Source organism: Typopeltis vanoorti, chromosome 26, assembly GCF_054136105.1.
Source record: "Typopeltis vanoorti isolate ZY-2024b chromosome 26, IOZ_Tvanoo_1.0, whole genome shotgun sequence".
NCBI lineage: Eukaryota > Metazoa > Arthropoda > Arachnida > Uropygi > Thelyphonidae > Typopeltis > Typopeltis vanoorti.
Genome location: NC_143574.1, coordinates 23866248 through 23889207, shown reverse-complemented (window position 1 = coordinate 23889207; position 22960 = coordinate 23866248). Strand labels below are relative to the sequence as shown.

At 35.3% G+C, this 22960-nt stretch overlaps 1 protein-coding gene across 3 annotated transcripts in view; it reads left to right on the top strand.

Moving 5' to 3' along the window:
• LOC150092414 (golgin subfamily A member 2-like) overlaps positions 1–22960 on the top strand; it is a 380033-nt gene that overhangs the window by 241540 nt on the left and 115533 nt on the right. For all 3 annotated transcript variants that reach the window (XM_090415174.1, XM_090415173.1, XM_090415175.1), the window contains exon 15: positions 5952–6065. In XM_090415174.1, the coding sequence (XP_090271300.1) occupies positions 5952–6065 (114 nt within the window). The remainder of the gene's footprint in view (positions 1–5951; positions 6066–22960) is intronic.

Sequence of the window (22960 nt, the reverse complement as noted above, 5' to 3'; positions counted from 1 at the left end):
ACCTGGTATACACAGGTAGGTCTAGGGGAAGTGGTTGGTCTTTAGTGGAGCAGATAAGGGATGCCAGTTTTCTGTATGGTCTGTAACAGGAGGTCAAGTCATGTTTTTTTTAAGATTTTGGTAATTTTTTCCGAGGTGCCTCGGATGTAGGGAATGGTTATGGATTTAGAGTAATCCTTGTTGTGAAGGGGGGGGGAGTTGTGGTTTGTTGGTTTCAATATTTTTTGGGGGGGTGTAGCCATTGGCTGAGAAAGTGTTGAGGATTTGATTTAGTTTAGTGTTTAGGGCCTTGTCGTGAGAACAGATTAGTTTAGTCCTGTTGTATAGTGAGCGGAGTGTATCAGAGCCATGTGGCCAAATAGCGAACACATCATCAACGTAGCGAAGCCATATGGTTGGTTTTTGGATTGCAGAGGATAAAGCTTTTTCTTCAAAGGTCTCCATAAAGAAATTGGCCAAGGGTGGGGAGAGTGGTGAACCAATGGCTGTCCCCTCTATTTGGTTGTAGAATTTTCCCTGCTAAACGAAATAGCCTGAGTTAATTGTGAACTGAAATAGGGCTGAGATATCAGGAGAAAATTTAGCTTGGATTAGCTCTAAAGTTTCCTTGAGTGGGACATTTGTAAATAAGGAGGAGACGTCAAAACTGACCGTTATGTCAGTATGTTGGAGTGTAAGGTTTTCTATGCTGGCTTGAAGTGGGCTGAGTTTCTTATGTGTGATGGTGTGTTGCCAGTATAGTGTGTGAGTGCTTTGGTCAAATGTTTAGCTAATTTGTATGTGGGGGAATCAATGCCATCCACTATGGGACGTAATGGCACATTTTCTTTATGTATTTTTGGGAGTCCATAACTGGGGGGGGGGGGGGTATAGAGTTAAACGGCTTTAATCTGTTAGTGACTTTCTTAAGGAACCTGTGAAGTTTTCTAATTTGTGAGTTGGTGGAATTCTATTTGATAGGGAGGTAAGTAGCCCCATCTAATAGAAGAGCATTAAGCTTACCTGTGTAGTCCTTTTGGTTAAGTACTACAGTTGCATTTCTCTTATCTGCTTTGATAACTATTTCTTTCTTATTCCTCATTTCCTGCAGAGCTTTATATTCCTTGTTGGATATTGTTATTTCTTGCATATAATTGTATATGTCATGTGTATGTATATATCGCATGCCTTATCGTCCTTTATCAATCTTATTTATAGTTCTTTAGTCTTTCGATCAATTGTTCTGCTGTTCCTGTTCCAGCCGCTAATTTACAGTGCTTAGTCTTAGTTAGAGCCAAATTTTATCAGATACCATTCTTTCTGACATATCACATGTATTATTCTTGCAGACATAGAGAATGCCCTGGGCGAGAACCAAATTCTTCTGTTGTTGCAGTTCTGAAGTTAGCTCCTTTTCGTAATCAAGAAAAATTTATTTGTTAATACAGCTGCGCCATCATGATTCCTATACGAAAAGATATTCCTGTCAGAGAGTTAACACGCAGATAATCACATGGCATTAGAATCTGTTATTTAATACACCCTATTAGTTTATTCCTTAATCAGCAGTCGCAACCAAATATCCTTTCCCCCCACACTTGAATTTACACAGGTTCTAATTTTAGCAAGCGGTACGTTGGCGTGAGAAATCAGGCAAGTTTCTTAGGTATAGAAAGCAAAACATTTATTTTACACTAAGGTATTGTACACAGAGATCATAACTTTGCTTTAGACATATAATGACTTGTTCATGAAAGAAAATCTCAAAAGTTCTCAGACAATCTATCTCATTATAACTAAATGGTCACTTAAAATATTTTCAACAGATCAATTAATCTAATTCTCATTAACTTATCACAGTTATATAAGTGAACAACCTTTCAATTCCCCAGACTAGACTACAATATACCAAAATTCTATCATGGGCATAATTTAGGGACAATGAACTTCTAAAAACACAACATTTAGCCACAAAGTAAAACACGATAGTCCAGACAGTTATAAAAAGGTCCTATCACATATACGGTTAGCACTTTCACTCATTCTAGTCCTGCTCTCAGTACGAAAGACAATAAAAGTTTCTACGTTGCCGGCCACGTGGGCTTAACATCAGTCTTTGCCGGTTCCCTTCGGTTAGGTTCCTAGGTCTGCCATCTGCAATTTCCTCCAACTTCCTACCGCTAGTGATTACGATCACGAACCACAACTGTTCCTATAACTTTAACGACACCGTTTCGACGGATAGGCACGTACGACTCTGCATAAAGCTGTGGTCTCTGCTGGCTGCATGGCTGTGCTGTTGCTATGCTTGAAACGGATCACTACCTGACTTTGTAGCCGTCATTGACCATCCTTCTAGTTGTCGCCACAAACTGCTTCCATTGGAACACACAGCTGAGGGAGAGAGACACTACGATCAGCAGAGGACTGAGAGAGCTATTTTCGCAGCCAAATCCTTGTATATCCCCTCTCCCAACTACGTCACTGATTGCTCACGACACCTTACTCTTTTTTGTACACTCCCCTGCACTTCTCCCGGAAATGCTCCCCATCACGTGGGTGCCACACACATGTCTCGGACTTCGCATTGCGTTGCCTTGGGGTTATGTTCAAAAGCTGATTAGGCTAAAGTGGACTTGGCTTAAACTTTCTCCTTCTAAAGTAACTTTTACTAAGACCTTTTAGACTCTGGTATGTTATTTATAAGACAGTTTACAATTTATCACTTACAAAATTCCGTTAATAAAATATTAATACGTTAAAGTTTTCACTTACACCTGTGTACAAGCTTTTCCTTTTTATAGAGTTTTTAGATCCTAGTTAAATCCCGAATGAAATGCTCATTAACAAATTGAACCTTTCATTCCAGATTTAACAATATGTTTGTTTTTGGTGGTCTTGCTTTAGAGCAGACACGAGCTACATCCAGTCTTACACTGTTGGCGATTTGATTCGGAAGGTGGCGGATTCTGCTTTCAATCTGGATCATAATACCCTCACTAGGTATTTTTCTGGGAGCAATGGCAAAGTTGTGGCCAAGTGAAAGTGCGTTGAGTGCTTCAGGGTGACTGAAGAAAGGTTGATTGTGTTGGTAGGAAGTTTTGGATTGACGGTAGAGTTCTTTTTTAATTTTTCGAATTTTTTGATCTGTCGCCCTCGTATTTTTTCAAATTCTTTGTCTGCTGTGGTACACGAGATGTCATGTAAAATTGACCGAAGTTCGTGATTTAAAGTGCACGAAAGCTCTTCTTCAAGAGCACGGATAGGTTTGTTAATGTCAGCTAAGAGAAACTGTGTGGTGGCGATTTATTCCGGAAGCAAAGCATAGCTGGCGTGGTTATAGATATGGAGAGCTATACACACTACAGAATATGGTGGAAGAAAGCTACAGTAATACACTGTAGCAAATACAAATTCAAAAGACTATTCGTGGAATCCACCTCAGCCCTAAGAAACTCTCCAAACCTATAAATTTGGTTGTATGAGACCGCCCCAAATTTGGGAGACTTACATCAGCAGACCTTCAGCCCAACGGCCAAGAACACCTACATAGCCCGCTAGGGGGCACCATCAGGACTTTTAGGAGAACAATAGCTTCATCACTTCATTCTCAGTTACTGTGTTGTAGTGCCTATGTGCACATGCCTTTTTTGTAAGTTCCTTTTGATGATGGCAACGTTACGTTGCCGAAATATTGGAAATAGTTATTAAAATGTAATTTAATTTATATTGTTATCTACGTTGTCAATTCCTTAAGTGATTTAGTAATGCATAACCAATGTATAAGCTTGTCTATGAGAATAATAATAAATTCCATTTTCACCTTACCAATGCACCCTTTCCCATACATAGTTGAAGTCCACCATAATAATTGCTCAGCCTGCATTCTTTGTTTCAATTTACATTCACAGCTTTGTATGCATCTAATAGCAACAAAGAATATAATTTGTCCTGTTGGTTGCATTTCTTTGGCTGTCAGCAATAATACTCTTCCTCTTATCCTGTTCCCTCTATCCTCCTTGAAAATACGATACCCTTTACCTTCTCTCCCTATAACATTAATCAGGTTTCTGAGAAAATAGCACTTCTGAAAATTTCTTGCAAATATCTTGTTATGGACTTAGCTAAAAATAGTTATTTGACATGTCACTTTTACATAGAAAAAAGACATCATATGAAACTAATTATCTTTTAATGTGATTAGGAAACTAACCAGCTCTCTTGTAATAAATACATTATTTAATTTCTTAAGTTATTTTTAATGTTATATTTTAATCATATTTTGTAAAGATTTTAATTCTATGTGTCATTTGTTGTGAAATGGATATAAAATAGCCAGTAAAATCCAGTAACTGTGAACTTCATGTTCTAGTCATCCTAGATTTTTGACTTTTCTGTTTGCATATCTCCTGATATTTGCTTTGCTTTTAAGAATTTATGGTTACTTGTTATGAGAGTTATGAATTGCATTGCAAATTTTTGCATCATTCAGTTTTATTCAGCTCTTTGTATCCAACTTTTAATTTTAGATGCTAACATACTAATTACTTTTTTTATTTTGATATAATTTAATCAAAGTTGAAAACATATAGTACACTAGTACTGTTGTTAATCAGGGTCCAATTGCTAGGACAATGGTTCTTAACCGGTGTTCCCTGGAACACTTGTGTTCCGCGAACTGGTTACAAGTGTTCTGCCGGTGAAAGATGTCATTTGATACAGTTCTGAGTGTAATTGTTTACTCTGAATAAAAATGTCGAGAGAATTATTTCCGTTATAACAGAACAATTAACAATATTGGAAGAAAAAATTTCAAGTTATATTCCTTCCTTAAATACACACAATTATGACTGGATACAAAATCCATTTGGCACAGTTAATGCATCGAGTTGTGAATTTTCATTGCAAGAAGAACGATTAGTTACCTTGTCAATGGATCGTACTCTAAAAATGAAATTCTCTGAAATAACTCTTGAGGATTTTTGTCCTAGTCGAATACCCAGCTCTCTTCACAAGAGCACTGAAAAATTTGTTACAGTTTTCAACATCATATTTGTGTGAGCTTGGTTTCTCGATATTAACCAGTATAAAAACTAAAAAGTGTGAAAGACTTATTAATATAGACATAGAGATGAAGGTAGCTATATTACGTATTAGACCTGATATTGCTGAAACCTGCAAAAGCTGACAAGCTCAAGTATCACATTAAAATAAGTTCCATTTTTATAAAAGACAAATCCATGCATATGTTTATTGTTAGTTTTATGACCCTAATGCTTTTGGTGTTCCCCAAATTTTTCTTATAATCAAAAGTGTTCCGTGACTGTGAAAAGGTTAAGAACCACTGTGCTAGGGACCCTACACTAGAGACCAAATATATAGTCTTTTTATTCCATTAATTCTTCCAGTAACAAGCTGGTAACAGTACATGTTAATAAATATCATCTCCATTTAAGGAGATGATTTTTACTAACTTTTCATAAATGTCTGGGTCAGAGTAGGATTTTACCCTGCATCTTTTTATAATTAAATGGCCCACTCTCTGCCATCCAGGTCAGATTTATTTATTGACCCTATTTTCTCTTCAGCTAAACTTACATTTTTATTCACAGCCAATAAACAAATAAATTATGTAACAATCTGCCAAAATATTTAGACTTTCTAGTGTAGCCTGCTTGGAAAGCATTCAATTATTCATAGTTCGACAACTCTACTGAGTTGTTCAACAACAGGAATCTCTATCGGTTTCAGAAAAATAATTGAAAAAGCACTCATTATAATGGAAATTGCATTATTTTTTCTCAGAATTATACATTTTTTTTTCTTTTTTGTATTCATTGATTTTTTGTGATAACCTTTCTGTTTATAGATGACATATCAAATTGAAGAACTAATAGTTTTATAAAATATATATTATATTTATTGTGCCTCTTGATAATCAAACACTGATAATGGGTTGTATATTCTTTTAGAGTAATGACAAATTGGCTTTAACAGAAACTTTACAGCATGAACAGCATATCTCCAAAGAACTTGGTGAGAGGCTTGCTCAGCAGGAAGAAGAACTTCAGGAGTTGAGAGATCAGGTAGCTGTAGGTTGTTTATATTATGCAGTCGCTAATGTTAACAGGCATTTCATGGTATTAGCAGTGCACCAGTAGAAAATAAATAATTGAATTTACTGATATTTCACTGGAATTCTTACCAGCATCTTTAGAACACAAATTACAATTGAGGTAACATGCACACACAGCACTCAATTTGAGTGTAGTAGAAACAGTTCATATTATAACTGAAAATTAACTAACGTTCTCTCTGAACATCCTATAGGGTAGAGATTCTCAACTTGTGTTCTGTGGAACCCTAGGATTTCACAATAAAATTAGTTTTTGAGCCTAATTAATAGTTTAATATATGAATGAAAAATTTGTTTAAATAAAGTTTCAAAATTTTCAATAAAATCTGTTGAGTCAAGTGATGGATAAACGAATCAAGTACTTGCATTAGATTCTCCCACCACTAGTTGAGTCATATCCTCTGACAAAATCATCTGTAATGAGGTGGGGTGAAATGGTGCAGCTTATGAGTGGGCATATCAGTCATAGATCAGTGGTGTTTTGCATTGCAATCATTTTGTGATGTCTTATGTACTTTTCATATAAAAATAAAGTAGGCATCATAAATTTCTAATATTATGATTGTGTATACCCCAAATTAAAATATCATGGATTGTTGATTGAGAGGAGTTTTTAAAAAAAAGTGTATCAAGCAGTTCACATGTTTCTAGTGACAAGGAGACTATCAAAGCATATACTGATGAAAATACAGATCAAGGCACTTGCATTACTTGTGTAGCAGATGAATCAAGGAAAAGGAAAGTGTTGTTTGTCAATGCTAAAACATCGCTAAGTCATAAAACACACAAATATGCCTCGGGTTATTTATTGCTTGGATTCACAACCACAGGAAATCCTGAAGCCCCTGATGCAGTATATATATTATGCAATAAGATCTTATCAAATAGTTCATTAGCACCAGCTGAATTGTGCAGATATTTTGAAATGAACCATTCAGAATATAAAAATAAAGATGTCAAATTTTTTGAAAGAAAACTTCAGTCTCTTGACAAAACTAAACATTCTTTGTCGAAAATGTTGTCGGATAATGAAAAGTAACACTGCAAAGTAAGTTACCATATAGCACTTGCAGGTGAAGTGCATACAATTCCTGAAACTTTCATAAAACCATCCATCAAAGATGTTGTTTAGTGTATGTTCAATGAGATATCCTGTCACCAAATTGATAAAATTTCTTTCTCAAATAATAGTTTCATGCAGAATTCATGATATGGCTGAGGGTATTGAGCATGAACTTATTTTAAGACTTTAGTCATGTAATGAGTACTCTTTCCAAATAAATGAGATAACCGACATTGCAAATCTATCAATTTTATTACTTTTTGTTTGTTATTACTACAATAATTCTATTGAAGGAGACATGTTACTCTGTGAAAATTTAGAAATCAATACAACAGAAGTGATATTTTAACGTATTGAGGAGTTTATGAAGAATAAGTTGGAAGAAATATGTGGTTGTATGTAACAATGGTGTGAAATCAATGATAGGACCTATGAAATGGGCAGTAACATGAATTAAAAATGTTGCTAAAACATCTAGGAGTAGTCTCCATGTTCTTCATAGACATGCACTGTGTGCTCAAAATAGCCCTCCATCTTTAAAATGTATTTTAGATGAGGCATTGAAAATTATTAACTTTGTGAAAACACGACCGTTAAAAACAAGATTATTCAAAATTATGTGTCTTTTCTGGACATACTAAAGTTAGATGGCTGTCGGGTGGCAGAGCTCTTGTCAAATTGTTTGAATTGCGAGAAGAATTCACCATACTCTTACATAATGACAAATTTCTATTAGCAGATTGCTTTAGAAATGTTTCGTGGTTGATCAAATTGTTTATCTGGTGGATATATTCACAAAACTGAATGACATTTATCTCTCCCTTGAAGAAAAATATGTAAATATTTTCAACACAAAAGATAAATTACAATCATTATTACAAAAGTTACTTTTTTACAGGCATTGAACTGTGAAATTGACAAGGATGCTTGTCATCTAAAATCAATAAATGTGGCATTAAATGAATATTTTCCTCAACTGAAGGATGACAATAACTATTGGGTTTTCAATCCTTTCAGTATTAAGGAAAACTAAAGGAACTATCTACTTCGGTATATGAAAATCTCATTGACCTGGCATCAAACAGCCAAATAAAAGTTAAATTTAATGAAGTTTCATTAAATGAGTTTTGGTGTGACTTAAAAGAAGAAATTCAAATTTATTCAAAAAGGCAATTCATTGTTTGATTCTCTTTACTATTATTATTATTATTACTACGTGACACCTCCAGGGAGTCCAAGGACTCATCATGGGAGAACACACTACTCTACTTCGCTAAATACATCTCATCCTCTCCACTACTACTTAATTCTCCAACTATGACATTATTGCCATCTATCTATTGCCCATCATCACCAGCAATATTATTTTTTATTTGTAAATTGCATGTGTTCTGAAGGCCGATTTGTCTGTACGCGGGATGAAAAACCCGAGTTTCTGGGAGAAAAACCCTGCTACCACTGTATGAAATCGGCTAACTCACCTTCAACTGGTAAAGCCCATGTAAGAATTCCCCTCGTCACGACGAGAATCGAACCCAGGTCTTTTCCAATCGAAGGCCACAATGTTCTGTTGTTCTTCCAATTGCACTACGGCAGCTTATTCAGTTGTTTGTTGATGATGCAACACTGGAGAAAAGTGATAGTCAATGAAAATGATCTAGTGATCCTGCAGATAATTTATATAGTCTGACAGTGTGGGGAAAATGTAAATGGCTGCCAGTTTAATGACAAAGTGTAGGGTTGTGCACTATGGGATGAAGAGATCATAAATAAACTGTGTACTATACTGATGGTACTCAACTGCAAGAACTTGATGAGGCCATGGATTTGGGGGTGACTATGGTCAGAGAGTTGAAGTTTAGAAGGTATATTATAACGTTGACCAAAACAGCACAAAATATTATATCATATTTTGAAGAAAACACTGATAAAGTGAGGTTATTATTCTCCTTATGGTTTTAATTATGCCACATTTGGGCTACTGCCTGTAGATTGGTTGCCTGGATTTTATGGGGATGAAGAAGTAACATAAGTGACCAAAATTCTGGCTGCTCTCTTTGAAAATACATTGAGGGTTTGTGGTCTTCAAAACTTATTGATGAATAGGTAGACTTTTGAACAATTAAACTATGTCTATCCTTTGATATGAAACCAAACAGTGATAAGAGTGATGTTTGAAAAGAACAGATGGTATATATCAAAGGATTAATAGCTGAGTTTAATGGTAGTACAAATACAGCAATAAATGCATAAGCTCCACAAATATTCTAGCAACCTTAAATCACTGAACTTATGCTGAGAAAAATCTTGAATATCATTTCCTTCAATATCCAGAACAGTTACAGACTGGAGTCTTAAAAATGCACCATCTTCAATTTGCTTGATCATGTGATTCTTTAAATTTAATGTTCGAAGTCTTGACATTGTCCAAAATGTATTTCTCTTTAACACAGATAATGACATTCCAGTCAGATTTAAAACTGGAAAGCTTTTAGTATCACATATTTGTGTGAAAGCAGATTTTCACTCTATGCTGTGACAAAAACAAAATACAGAAATAAGTTGGGTACCACTCCTGATATTAGAATTCAGCTGTCCACAATTAATCCAAATTTTAAAAGAATATTGAAAGAAAAGAAGTGTAATCATTCACATTAATTGCCAGTTTGAATTAATTTTCAATAAATAATTTTCAATTTTTTTATTTGTTTTATTTATAATCCGTAAAAATTATCAGGGTTCTCTGATTAAAATAAGCTGGGAACCACTGCTATAGGGGCTAGATAAAAATGCAGTTAATTCAGTCAAGTTAGGGCCAGAAGAACTGTCTGCAAGAGCTTTGGAAAATTAATGTAGGCTAGGTCCAAAGCTTGATGCCAATTCCAAAAAAAATTTTCCAGTGACTTCCTTCAGGAGTCAACCTTACAGGATGAAAGGACAACTTTTTACTTTTAATAAACTCAGATCTGAAATGGAGATGAAGAAATTGTCACCATAGAGCTCCAGTTTGGTGTCAACAATGTTGCATTTTCTTATTCTGAATAAGAAAATGCATTCATACTTCCAATAGGAAACATATAAAAAAAAAATTGCCTCAGTGCAACATCAAAAAATATGAGTACTTCAACTTTCTTCAATTCAGTGCAAGTACTTGTCAGTGAGGTGAATAGAGTAACTTAAAAATGTAAAGCATTTCCTTTATCTCGATAGTCTTCTCTGCAATTGTTGACATTGATGAGGAATTTCAGCCTTCTTCGAAATGTATTATCTGTTTTCTAAAACAAGTCTTTAATGATGGTTATGAAACATAGGCCACATACTGTAGACACCTGAAAAAACTAGAGAAATGCCATTGGCATTGCCTTTTGAAAAATTCTTATAATTCACTGAAGAGACAGGCATACTAACATTCAAATTTGACTGCACAACTATTTTGACAGTGATTATCATCATCAAATTCCTGCCATGTACCCTCAAGGGGTGTACAGGATATGACAGTACTACATGAAAAAATTACATCATTACTAACTTCCTATCTACAATTTTCCTCCAAATCAGCCTGTTACTTGTCAAGACACCAACATTATCAGATTTTATATTTCTATCGTCTAAGGCACTTTGTACCGTATTAATCCACCTATATCTTGGTCTTCCTCTAGGTCGTTTTGATGCCAACCTGGCAGAGAACACTTGTTTTGCCAATCTTTCCTTGCCCATTCTGTTTAAGTGACCATACCACCTGAGATTACCTCTGCTAATGCATTCCTCTTTTCTGACAATGTCAAGTTCTTTCCTAATATCCTCGTTTTTAATATGATATTGCCATTGATGCCATCTGTTCACGCCTCTAATCTTTCTCAGGACACTCATATCTGTGGTCTTTGGTCAAGTGTTTTACTTCTGATCCAGCTCTCAGATCCATAAGTTAAAACTGGTTTGAATACTATCTTGTATACAGCTAATTTAGTGTTCCGACTATTTTCTCTCTTATTCCATATGAATTTATTCAATTGACTTCCTACCATACCAGCTTTGTTGATTCTTTTGTCTATTTCCATATTTAATTTACCATCTTCACTAAAAAATCATGCCTAAATAGCTAAAATGGTTTACTTTTCAGCCTAAGTAGCTACACAGGTTCCACATTCACAATGCAGTTGACATTTTCAACGATTCTGCCTATTTTCATTGTCTTTGTCTTTTTATTGCTGACCTTCATACCATATCCATTACAACAGTTATTCAATTTAGTCAGGGAATCTTGCAGACTTCTAGTGGATTTATTTATAAGTATGACATCATCTGCATAAAGCAAAGAGCTGACATTAACCTCTCCAATTTTGATATCAGGTTTAATACCACTTTCCTTCATAATGTGATCCATATAGATAATGAATAACAGAGGGGATAATGTACATCCTTGTCTGACACCAGATTTAACATTAAACCATCTTCCTGTACTTCCTTCAATTCTAACTACCCACTTACAACTCAAATGAAGACTAAGTATTGCTTGATATAATGCTCCATTGACACCATATAACTGTAGCATTTCGAATAGCTTCTCTCTTGGCACCTTGTCATATGCCTTTTCCAGATCAACAAAACATAAATGCAGATCCCATCTGTATTTAAGTTTTATATTCCCATCATTTTTCAACTATTTGTCATAAAGTGAAGATCTGATCCTGACAGTCTCTATTTGGCCTGAATCCAACTTTTCCTTCACCAAGCTTTTCTTCCATAATTCTTCTCAACCATTTCTCAAGTATACTTGCATAAATCTTACACTCAGTAGGGAAATACTTCTTTAATTCTCACATTCAGTTTTATTTCCCTTTTTTTATATATGGGTACTATGAGAGCTCTACTCCAATCATCGGGAATTCGTCTCTCTGTCCAGGCCTTCTGAACTATGCAGTGCATCCACTGTAAGACTTTTATACCACCATACCTCAGCATTTCTAGTCGAATATCATCTACTTCTGCTGCCTTTCCCCATTTTAAGCCTTTGATAGCTTTTTCTACTTCAAATATGGATATGTATTCCTGACTGTATGCCTGTTCAGTGTTTTTACCACTGTGCTGTCTGCCTGTTTCATTTAGCAATTTTTCGAAGTAATTACTCCATACTTCAAGGATATCTTTTTCTCCCATTTTCGTGTCACCTTTATCATCTCTAAGTCCTTTTACAGCACTCTTTCCTCCATTTTTAAGCTTCAACAACCTCCAGAATATTTTGTCATCTTCTTGATATTTATTTTCCATGTTCTTGCCAATGTCCTCCCATGACTTTTGTTTAGCCAGTTTTACATAGTGTTTAGCTTTCTTACATTTGTTTCTGTATTCTCTAAGTGCACATGCGGACTTATTTGCCAGGAACTTTTGATATGCTTTTTTCTTTTCCTTCATTGCCTCTTTAACTTCCTGTGTCCACCATGGAGTTCTGATTTGTCTATCCTTGCGGACAACCTCATCATATGCCTCTGGCTGAATCAATCCAGGTTTTCTTCAAGGCTTGCCACTGAATCTCCAAGGTTTGGTTCTTTTCTCAAACCCTTTCAGTTTTTCTTCAATAAGCTTTGTGTATTTTAGTCTACAGTTCACATCTGAGAGCTGCTCAACTTTTATTCACTTTAAAACTTTCTTGCATGTTATTCTTTTCAATATGAAATTCAATTTTATCCTGCTCAAGATTAAATAGTGATCACTTCCAATTTCAAATCCTCTGTTCACTGGTCTCCTGCACCAACGAGAAAACATCACTATCAACAATAACATAGTCATTGAGACTTTTCTTATTCCTCGCCTCTTCTCTCCATGTGAATTTGTGCTCATTTTTATGTTGGAACATGGTGTTAGTAATAACCAGTCCATGTGTTGACAGAAATCCAACAAGTATGTGCCATTATTATTAGATTTGCTCTTTTCTCCAAATTGTCCCAAAATATTTTTGTACATCTGACAATCATTTCCTACTCTGCTATTTAGATCCCCAACAAGGACCAACTTTTCCTTTTTCATTGTGTCAGTTGCTTTCTCTAAAGCCTCGCAATTTATTGTAGACAAAAAAATTCCTCCACTTCTACCTTAGTAGAACCTTCTGTGAAACCATAGGCACAAGTAAGTCTCATTGTCCAGTTCCCCATTCTCATATTTGCCCACCTTACTCTACTTGAGATTGCCTGCCATTTAAGAAGATTGGGCTCGTATTTAGTGTTGAATACTATGGCTGCTCCTTCTTTTTCTTGATTGTCATTGCCTGAATATAACATTTTGTATTTATTGCTCAGAAAGATATCACTGGTTTTTGTCTTTTTTGTTTCAGTCACCCCTATCATGTCGATCTGGTACTTATCTAATTCCTCAGCTAGCTCCATTTCTTTGCCATTCAGGCTTCTTATGTTAATAGTATCGATCTTTAACTCTGGTGATGTTGAGTTGGGGTGTGTTTTAGGGTTTGTTCCAGTAGCTGACTTTTCACTGTTCGCCATGGTTCCCTGGCGAAAACAATGGGGGCCTTGTTTAGCTGGGCGACGCCCCAGCCGGTATGAGATTTTGTCATGTTGTACCATCATTTTGTATTTTGGTTTAAACCAATAAGAATACAATTTGGTCAGCTAAATCCCAAATTTCCAGCCCATTCTCTTCCGTTCAGTATCCAGGTAGATACCCAACAGGGTGCACCACGAGAAGGTGAGGATTGGACATTAGGTCAGAAAGGAATGCAGAGAACCCTGTTGGTTCTCTGCATTCCTTTAAAGGCTATGTGGAGGCCTCCTCTCAGTTATACAGCTTTGACCCTTAAGCACCCCAGTGATTTTCATTACTTCACTAAATTGATCTAATCATCCATATGCTAGATATTTGTATCCTAAAGCAGATCATCTTGGATCTGAAGGAGAGCACAAGAAGTGTTTCAAGGATAATCTCAAGGTAAATATGCATTAAAATCTAACATAAACAACTGGGAAGTTCTGGCTCATGATTGATTTTGAAATGGAGCTAAGCAATATTCCCTTTAAATTTTTTTACAGCTGCTTGGACCTGTTAGTGCTCTGAGCAGAAAATTTTTATATGTCCTGATGACTGCACAGCACTTTAAAAGTTTTTTTTTTTTTTTTAATTTGGAATTACAAATGTCATCAAAAATCAAGTGTCATTAAACATCATTTCAAAATGGCGTTTAATGACATCACCTTCATACAGGGCTTTGAGTCTATCTCACAAGCTTCAGTGGTTTCTTCTGCTAGATAATTGTAGTAAAGCAATTACTTCAGCCAGTCATCTCTTTCCCATCCATTTGAAAATAGGAAGGCCACCTATTTATTTGTTAATGAGGTCTGCTAGCCAGCTAAGATCATATGACCTAAGTGGACCAATCCAGTGGCAGTTCATAAATCAATTAAAATATCTAGAGCATTAAGAAAGGAAAGCAAAAACAACCATGTAAATAATGACTTAGAACCAGCAGTGTTTTTTTTTTTTTTAAATTTCAGTTTGCTCAGCAACAAATGAGTGTGCGTTTGAGCATTCACTCACTGCATTGCCAAGCAGCTTAGAGAGAACAATGGAGCTAAGTTATGTCTACAGGATCTCACTGTTTTGAAATTGTGCATCATGGCACCAAGATTTAGAAAAGAAGTATAAGAAAAATAAAAAACATCACATTGCACAGTCACACATTACATTACTCATGTGGAATATGTTCGGTATCATCAACCATCTTCAGACTCATCACAGTAGATTATTGAAAGACAAATGTGCTTATACACTGAGTTAGCTTTGCATTAGGACCCCTCCCACGATTTACATATGAAGCACCACGTGATATCAACGTCACATACAGCTACTATAAATGGGTACACTTATCCTTTATGCATAATCAGTAAATGTTTGCCAGTAACATAGCGACTGAAACGAGGAAATGTAGCGACATAAATGAAAATATTTTTTTTATTTATATCTAGAATAAAACATCTATACTATGCTGATTATTATGATGGTTTACATGCACGTATAGATCCTTGCTGTCCTCCCAAATAATCAGGGTGTTATCAGTATACTTAAATATAGTGCAGGGATTCTGGCTATTTCTATTTGCTCCATAAGAAGACTCACCATAGGGGTTTTGGGGAGGAAGGGAAAACAATCTCTCTAGTTGACTAGAGCCTTGCACAAAGCAGATTTCTCCATTTAATAGCAGCAAATGGTATGTTATGTCAATATTAATCTTGTAGGATCCATAAGGATGTAATTTCCTGTCTTCTCTGTTGGCATTAATTATTGTAGACTTTATGTGTATGCTCATCAATAACTTATGAGACATCACGTTCCTTTTTTTTTTTTTTTTTTAACCAGGTCCATGTCATTTAGTGAACATGAGAACATCACGTTTCAACTTTTGAAACAGTGGATACATTTAAAAATTAATTTTCTATGCAGTTTGCCTCTGAAGCAGCTTGACTTTGATTCTTTTTAGTGTAAAATTCTAAAAAGAATCAAATACTGCATATGTATATATATATATTTTTTTTCTTCTTCTATATGGTGTTCCTTTTTATCCTGCTTAAAATTAGATGATTACTTTCTTTTTGAAATCCCCTGTATACTCATGTATTCTAAATCTCTCTTAAGATATGTGATGGTTAATCACCATTAACCATAACATAAGGCTTTACTTAGTTTATTATGCTATTTTAAAATTATTTTCTAAGTATTCCTTTAAGTTCAGAATATGGTAATGTTGAGTTCTTTGCAATTAATATATTCAAGTTAGCATTTAAGATGGGAATCTTATTACTGTTTTAGCCATGCCTTTAGTGAATTGCACAATTTTCATAATGTACTTTAGCTTACCACAAGTTAAATTTATTTCAGATGATTGCTAGTCAATATCAAATTATTATATGAAAGTAAAACAGCTACTCATAGTTGCTCAAGAGTCAAATCTAGAAAACTGGGAGGAAGCCTCCACATAGTCTGTGAGGAGGGCAGACAACAGAAATAAGGTTTATGATTCAATCTCCAGTCTTTATCTTCCCTGTATCCTGTTACTAGGTGTTCATCTGGATATTGGATCCATCTGAATGAATAGGCTTTCAATTTGGAACTAATTCAACCACATTGTATTTTGTATTTGTGTCAGGCTCAAACTGCACACAAACATAACTGTGTAATGCCATCAAATGTATGCTGGCCATGGCATCACCCAGTTTAACACACTCCCCTACTGGTTTTCTCAGGGAACCAGGGTGAATAGTGAAAAGTCTATAACTAGAAAAACCTCAAATTCAACAGAAGTGAATATAAATGCAGTTCAACAGAAGCATCAATTGAGAAGTGGAGCTAGCAGAATTACATAAATACCATGCCATCATAATTAGTGTTACTAAGATAAAGGAAATATAAAAACAGATGAGATACTTCTAATTAATAAATAAGATGTTAATTCGGATAGTAATGATCAGGGAAAGAAAAGAATATCATTTGGAATAACTCAAAGATAACTCCTTGAATGATAGGCAATTTTAGTGGTGTGGACAAATTTCAAAATAGGAAATTAGACAAGCAGGCTTATTTGTGCCTGTAGTCCCTCAGAAGGCTTCAGTATGGAAGAAGTAGAGGAATTTTATTGTAGAATGTTTTTTTAATTAATTCCCCCCCCCTCCCCATTTTTACCTGATCCAGAAACTCTGCTATGGAGACCAAATAGAAGTTTTTCAAGCAATTTCAGACTGCAATAATCAGGTTGGTTGTTTCACACTTGCCATTTAAACACAGTCACAAACATCCATGCCCATGATAGGATTAAAACTCACATTTTGTTGATTGGAGATTGTATATGCTATCTGTACCAGCAATTTTAAATAGACCATTGCTGCATATGTCATTGCTAGTACTTGATGAAGAAAATATGATGTGATAGAAAGTTCACTTCAAACCAAATTCCTCCCTGCACACCATTTATGAGATGATATTGTTCATGGATGAAAGGGCTGTACAAGCAGTTGAGTTTACATACAAATAGAATGCTTGAATAATGCTGGAATATGAAACAGTATTAACGTTACTAATCTACAGATTCTTGGACTTCTATAATTGGATAGTGGACTGTTAAAAACTATGGTATGAAGCAATTAATCTCTTTACACACTCTCAATAAGATGGGCCTTTTGGTGTACAGCCTTTAACAAGAGAATATTGTTATCAGAATGTATCATCCCATCTGTTGAGTGTGGTTTTATGATGTGAAGATGTTTCTCTTGATTTTTATTTAGACTTTATCATAATGTCCAGAAAAATGTTTTGTTGACATTTTTGACAATACTATATAGCCTATTTTGAGGTGATTCTATGAAAATGGCACATTTGAGTATCAGTATGATAATGCAGCATGCTATACAAAGGCTGTGATAACATCATTTAAAGAAATGTTAGCCTGATCAGCACTCTCTATTTAGTCAGAACTCTGTAGAGCACTTTCTGTGAGGTTCACATTTAGTCAACCAAAGATAAAACCAGTATATCTAGCTTACTAACATTTTCATAGATGTGTATATGTATGTTTATCAGCATTTAGTGGAAAATCTATACAGAAGGGCAGTATCTGATAGCAGCCAACAGTGTATTGCAGTTGGTGAAAACAAAGGATTTGTGAAATTCTTCACTGGTATATAATTTTTGCAGTACAATATGTACAATGTATGTATAATAGTTGTTAGTAACACAAAAAAAACAAAGAAGGATGTCAATATCATAATATGCTTAATTACCTTTCCCTGTTAACTGAAAATTCCACCATCCAAGTTAAGAGACTTTACTAGTTGTCAACCCAAGAATAATTCGTTTTCAGTGTTTCATTACAACCATGATGATTACATCTGATTCTCATCATCATCAAATTCCTGCCATGTACCCTCAAGAAATGTACAGGATATGATAGTACTACATGAAAAAAAATTATATCATTACTAACTTCCTCTACAATTTTCCTCCAAATCAGTCTGTTACTTGTCAAGACTCCAACATTATCAGATCTTATATTTCTATCGTCTAAGCCACTTTGTACCGTATCAATCCTCCTATATCATTTTCCTCCAAATCAGTCTGTTACTTGTGAAGACTCCAACATTATCAGATCTTATATTTCTATCGTCTAAGGCACTTTGTACCGTATTAAGCCACCTATATCTTGGTCTTCCTCTAGGTCGTTTTGCTGCCAACCTGCAGAGAACACTTGTTTTGCTAATCTTTCTTCGCGCATTCTGTTTGAGTGACCATACCACCTGAGATTAGCTCTGTCAATGCATTCCTGGATGCTGACAATGTCAAGTTCTTTCCTAATATCCTTGTTTTTAATATGATATTGCCATTGATGTCATCTGTCACGCTTATAATCTTTCTCAGGACTCTCATATCTGCGGTCTCTAGTCTTTGGTCAAGTGTTTTACATCTGACCCAGCTCTCAGATCCATAAGTTAATACTGGTTTGAACACTGTCTTGTATAGAGCTAATTTAGTGTTCTGACTAATTTCTCTCTTATTCCATATGAATTTATTCAATTGACTTCCCACCATAGCAGCTTTGCTGATTCCGTTGTTTATTTCTATATTTAATTTACCATCTTCACTAAAAATCGTGCTTAAGTAGCTGAAATGTTTTACTTGTTCCACAGGTTCTCCATTCACAACACAGTTGACATTTTCAATGAGTCTGCCTATTTTCATTGTCTTTGTCTTTTTAATGTTCACCTTCATACCATATGTATTACAACAGTTATTCAATTTAGTCAGAGAATCTTGCAGACTTGTAGCGGATTTATTTAGAAGTATAACATCATCCGCATAAAGCAAAGAGCTGACATTAACATCTCCAAATTTGATATCATGTTTAATACCACATTCCTTCATAATGTGATTCATATAGATAATGAATAACAGAGGGGATAATGTACATCCTTGTCTCACACCAGATTTAACATTAAACCATCTTCCTGTACTTCCTTCATTTCTAACTGCTGACTTACATCTCAAATAAAGACTAAGTATAGCTTGATGTATTGTCCCATTGACACCATATAACTGTAGTGTAGTGAATAGCTTCTCTCTTGGCACCTTGTCATATGCCTTTTCCAAATCGACAAAACTTAAATACAGATCTTTGTTATGTTCCCATGCTTTCTCTACTATTTGTCGTAAAGTGAAGATCTGATCCTGACAGCCTCTATTTGTCCTGAATCCAGCTTGTTCTTCACCAAGCTTCTCTTCCACAATTCTTCTCAACTGTATCTAAAGTGTGCTTGCATAGATCTTGCCAGGAACACTCAGTAGGGAAATACCACTTTAATTCTCACATTCAGTTTTATTTCCCTTTTTATATATGGGTACTATGAGAGCTCTACTCCAATCATCGGGAATCCGTCCCTCTGTTCAGGCTTTCTGAACTATGCAGTGCAGCCACTGTAAGACTTTTATACCACCATACCTCAGCATTTCTAGTCGAATATCATCTGCTTCTGCTGCCTTTCCACATTTCAACCCTTTGATGGCTTTTTCTACTTCAAGTATGGATATGTATTCCTGACTGCATGCCTGGTCAGTGTTTTTTACCACTGTGCTGTCATCACTCCTTGTTTCATTTAGCAGTTTTTCAAAGTAATTACTCCATACTTCAAGGATAACTTTCCCCCCCCTTTTCATGTCACCTTTATCATCTCTAACTCCTTTTACAGCACTCTTTCCTCCATTCTTAAGCTTCTTCAACAATCTCCAGAATATTTTGCCACCTTCTTGATATTTATTTTCTATATTCTTTCCAAAGTCCTCCCATGACTTTTGTTTAGCTAGTTTTACACAGTGTTTAGCTTTCTTACATTTGTCTCTGTATTCTCTAAGAGCACAAGCTGACTTATTTGCAAGGAACTTTTGACATGCTTTCTTGTTTTCCTTCACTGCCTCTTTAACTTCCTGTGTCCACCATGGAGTTCTAATTTTTCTATCCTTGCAGACAACTTCACCACATGCCTCTCTAGCTGAATCATTCAGGGCTTTCTTTAAGGCTTGCCACTGAATCTCCAAGGTTTGATTCCTGTTCTCAAACTCTTTCATTTTTTCTTCAATAATCTTTGTGTATTTCAGTCTACAGTTAACATCTGAGAGCTGCTCAACTTTTTTTCGCTTTAAAACTTTCTTACATATTATTCTTTTCAATATCAAATTTAATTTTATCCTGCTCAAGACTAAATAGTGATCACTTCCAATTTCAAATTCTCTCTACACTCTGCGTCCGGCACCAGGGAGAAAGCATCACTATCAACAATAACATAGTCAATGATACTTTTCTTATTCCTTGCCTCTTCTCTCCATGTGAATTTGTGCACATTTTTATGTTGGAACATGGTGTTAGTAATAACCAGTCCATGTCCTGAGCAGAAATCCAACAAGCATTTGCCATTATTATTAGCTTTGCTCATTTCTCCAAATTTTCCAAAAATATTTCTGTATGTATCACAATAATTTCCAACTCTGCTATTTAGATCCCCAACAAGGACAAACTTTTCCTTTTTCATTTTGTCAGTTGCTTTTTTCTAAAGCATCAAAAAATTTCTCCACTTCTACTTTAGTAGAACCTTCTGTAGGACCATAGGCACAAATAAGTCTCATTGTCCAATTCCCCATTCTGATATTTGCCCACATCACTCTACTTAAGACTGCCTGCCCAAGAAGATTAGCCTCGTATTTTGTGTTGAATACTATGCCTACTCCTTTTCCTTGATTGTCATTTCCTGAATATAATATTTTGTATTTATTGTTCAGAAAGATCTCACCAGTTTTTATCTTTTTTGTTTCAGTCACCCCTATTATGTCGATCTGGTACTTATCTAATTCCTCAGCTAGCTCCATTTCTTTGCCATTCAGGCTTCTTATGTTGATAGTACTGATCTTTAACTGTGGTGATGTTGAGTTGGGGTGTGTTTTCAGATTTGTTCCAGTAGCAGACTTTTTGCTGTTTGCCCTGGTTCCCTGGCGAAAACAACGGGGGCCTTGTTTAACCGGGCGACGCCCAAGCCGAAATGAAATTTTGTCATGTTGTACCATCATTTTTTTATTTTAGTTTAACCAATAAGAATACAATTTGGTCAGCTAAATCCTAAATTGCCAGCCCATCCTTGTTCGTTGAGTATCCAAGTAGGTATCCAACAGGGTGCACCACGAGAAGGTGAGGATTGGACAATTGGTCAGAAGCCCTGGTCGGTTCTCTGCAATTCTTGAAAGGCTATGTGGAGGTCTCCTCTCAGTTATATATCTTTGACGTTTAAGCACCCAACATCTGATTCTTTATCGTGTAATTTAAAATTAACACGTGGAAAATTTTAGGATGATGAATTGGATGTGATGGATTGTTTCGTGATAGGCCAAAATTTAGTTTCTATCTTAAATAATATTATTATAATTATTATTATCATCATCATCACATCCTCTATGGAGTCAGCAGACTCATTATCAGAAATTCATTCACCCAACAACATATTTATCATACTGAACCTTAATAATCCTTGATACTCCCTGCATTAATGTGTTCTGCTAATACATTTTATTCACCCACAATTCTCCAAGTAAAAAATCTACTCATTACACCCTTCTTTTTCAACACTCTTATATAACTTTCATGACCTCGGATTCTTCCCCCTCTTGCTTTCTACTCTTTTTATAATCCCTTATGTATTAATCCAATAAAATCCCTTTACAAACTTAAACATCTTTATTATATCACCTCTTTTCTTCCTATTCACCAAACTCTGCAACAATCCAGGTTTCTTCAACCTTTCTCCATTGCCAACAGTCCAGAACCCTGATATTGTCTTAGTCACTTGTCTCTGGATCCTCTCCAATGTTTCCACATCACAGGTGAAAACTAGGTAACCAAATCTGTGCGCAATAATTCAAGTGTGATCTGATCAGTGCTTTATAGTGTCACAACCACCTTCTTGTTTGTCAGTCTACTTTGTTGACAGTCTGATGTCAACCATTACTCTCGAATGTCATCCACTTCTTTGAGTACAGTGCCATCAGTATAGGTACACAGCATTGTATTTCTACATTCCAAAATGCAACACATTACACTTATAAATATTAAAACTACAATCCTACTCATTTGTTCAAGCCAAAAGTCTATTCAAATTTTATTGAAAGGAATTAACATCAGAAGTGCTACTTATAATTTTCCCCGACTTTGCATCATCAGCAAACAGCTGAAGATTCCAAGTTATTTCACATGATATATCATTTAAAAACAAGTTAAACAGCAAGGTCCAGTAACAGAACCCTGTGGCATTCCACTTGTTATCCTCCTGTTTTCAGACACTCCATCATACACAACTTGCTAGTATCGTTCAGATTCAATCTCTGACTCATCTAACCAATCCGTGGATAGGCTTATGTGTTCGTCACACATGTTGAATTGGATTTAAATGGTATTGATGCAAACATAGATTGATAAGAAAATAACTATTTATTAACTTAAAAGCAAATATTTCGCTGGTATTATATCCAGCATCTTCAGAGCACACAAACAAAGTTTGTTACAAATGCGAGACAACCACAATTCAGTGTAATAGTGGGGCTAGTATAAGTAATTGCAGTGTGCAACACAAGACTAAAGTCCTAATATGGCACTATCTAACTTTAAAAAAAAAAAAAAAAAATAGTAATCCAAAGTTTTAAAAAAAATATAGTAGTCCAAAGTTTGAAAAAAATAAAATTAAAATAAATAAATATTA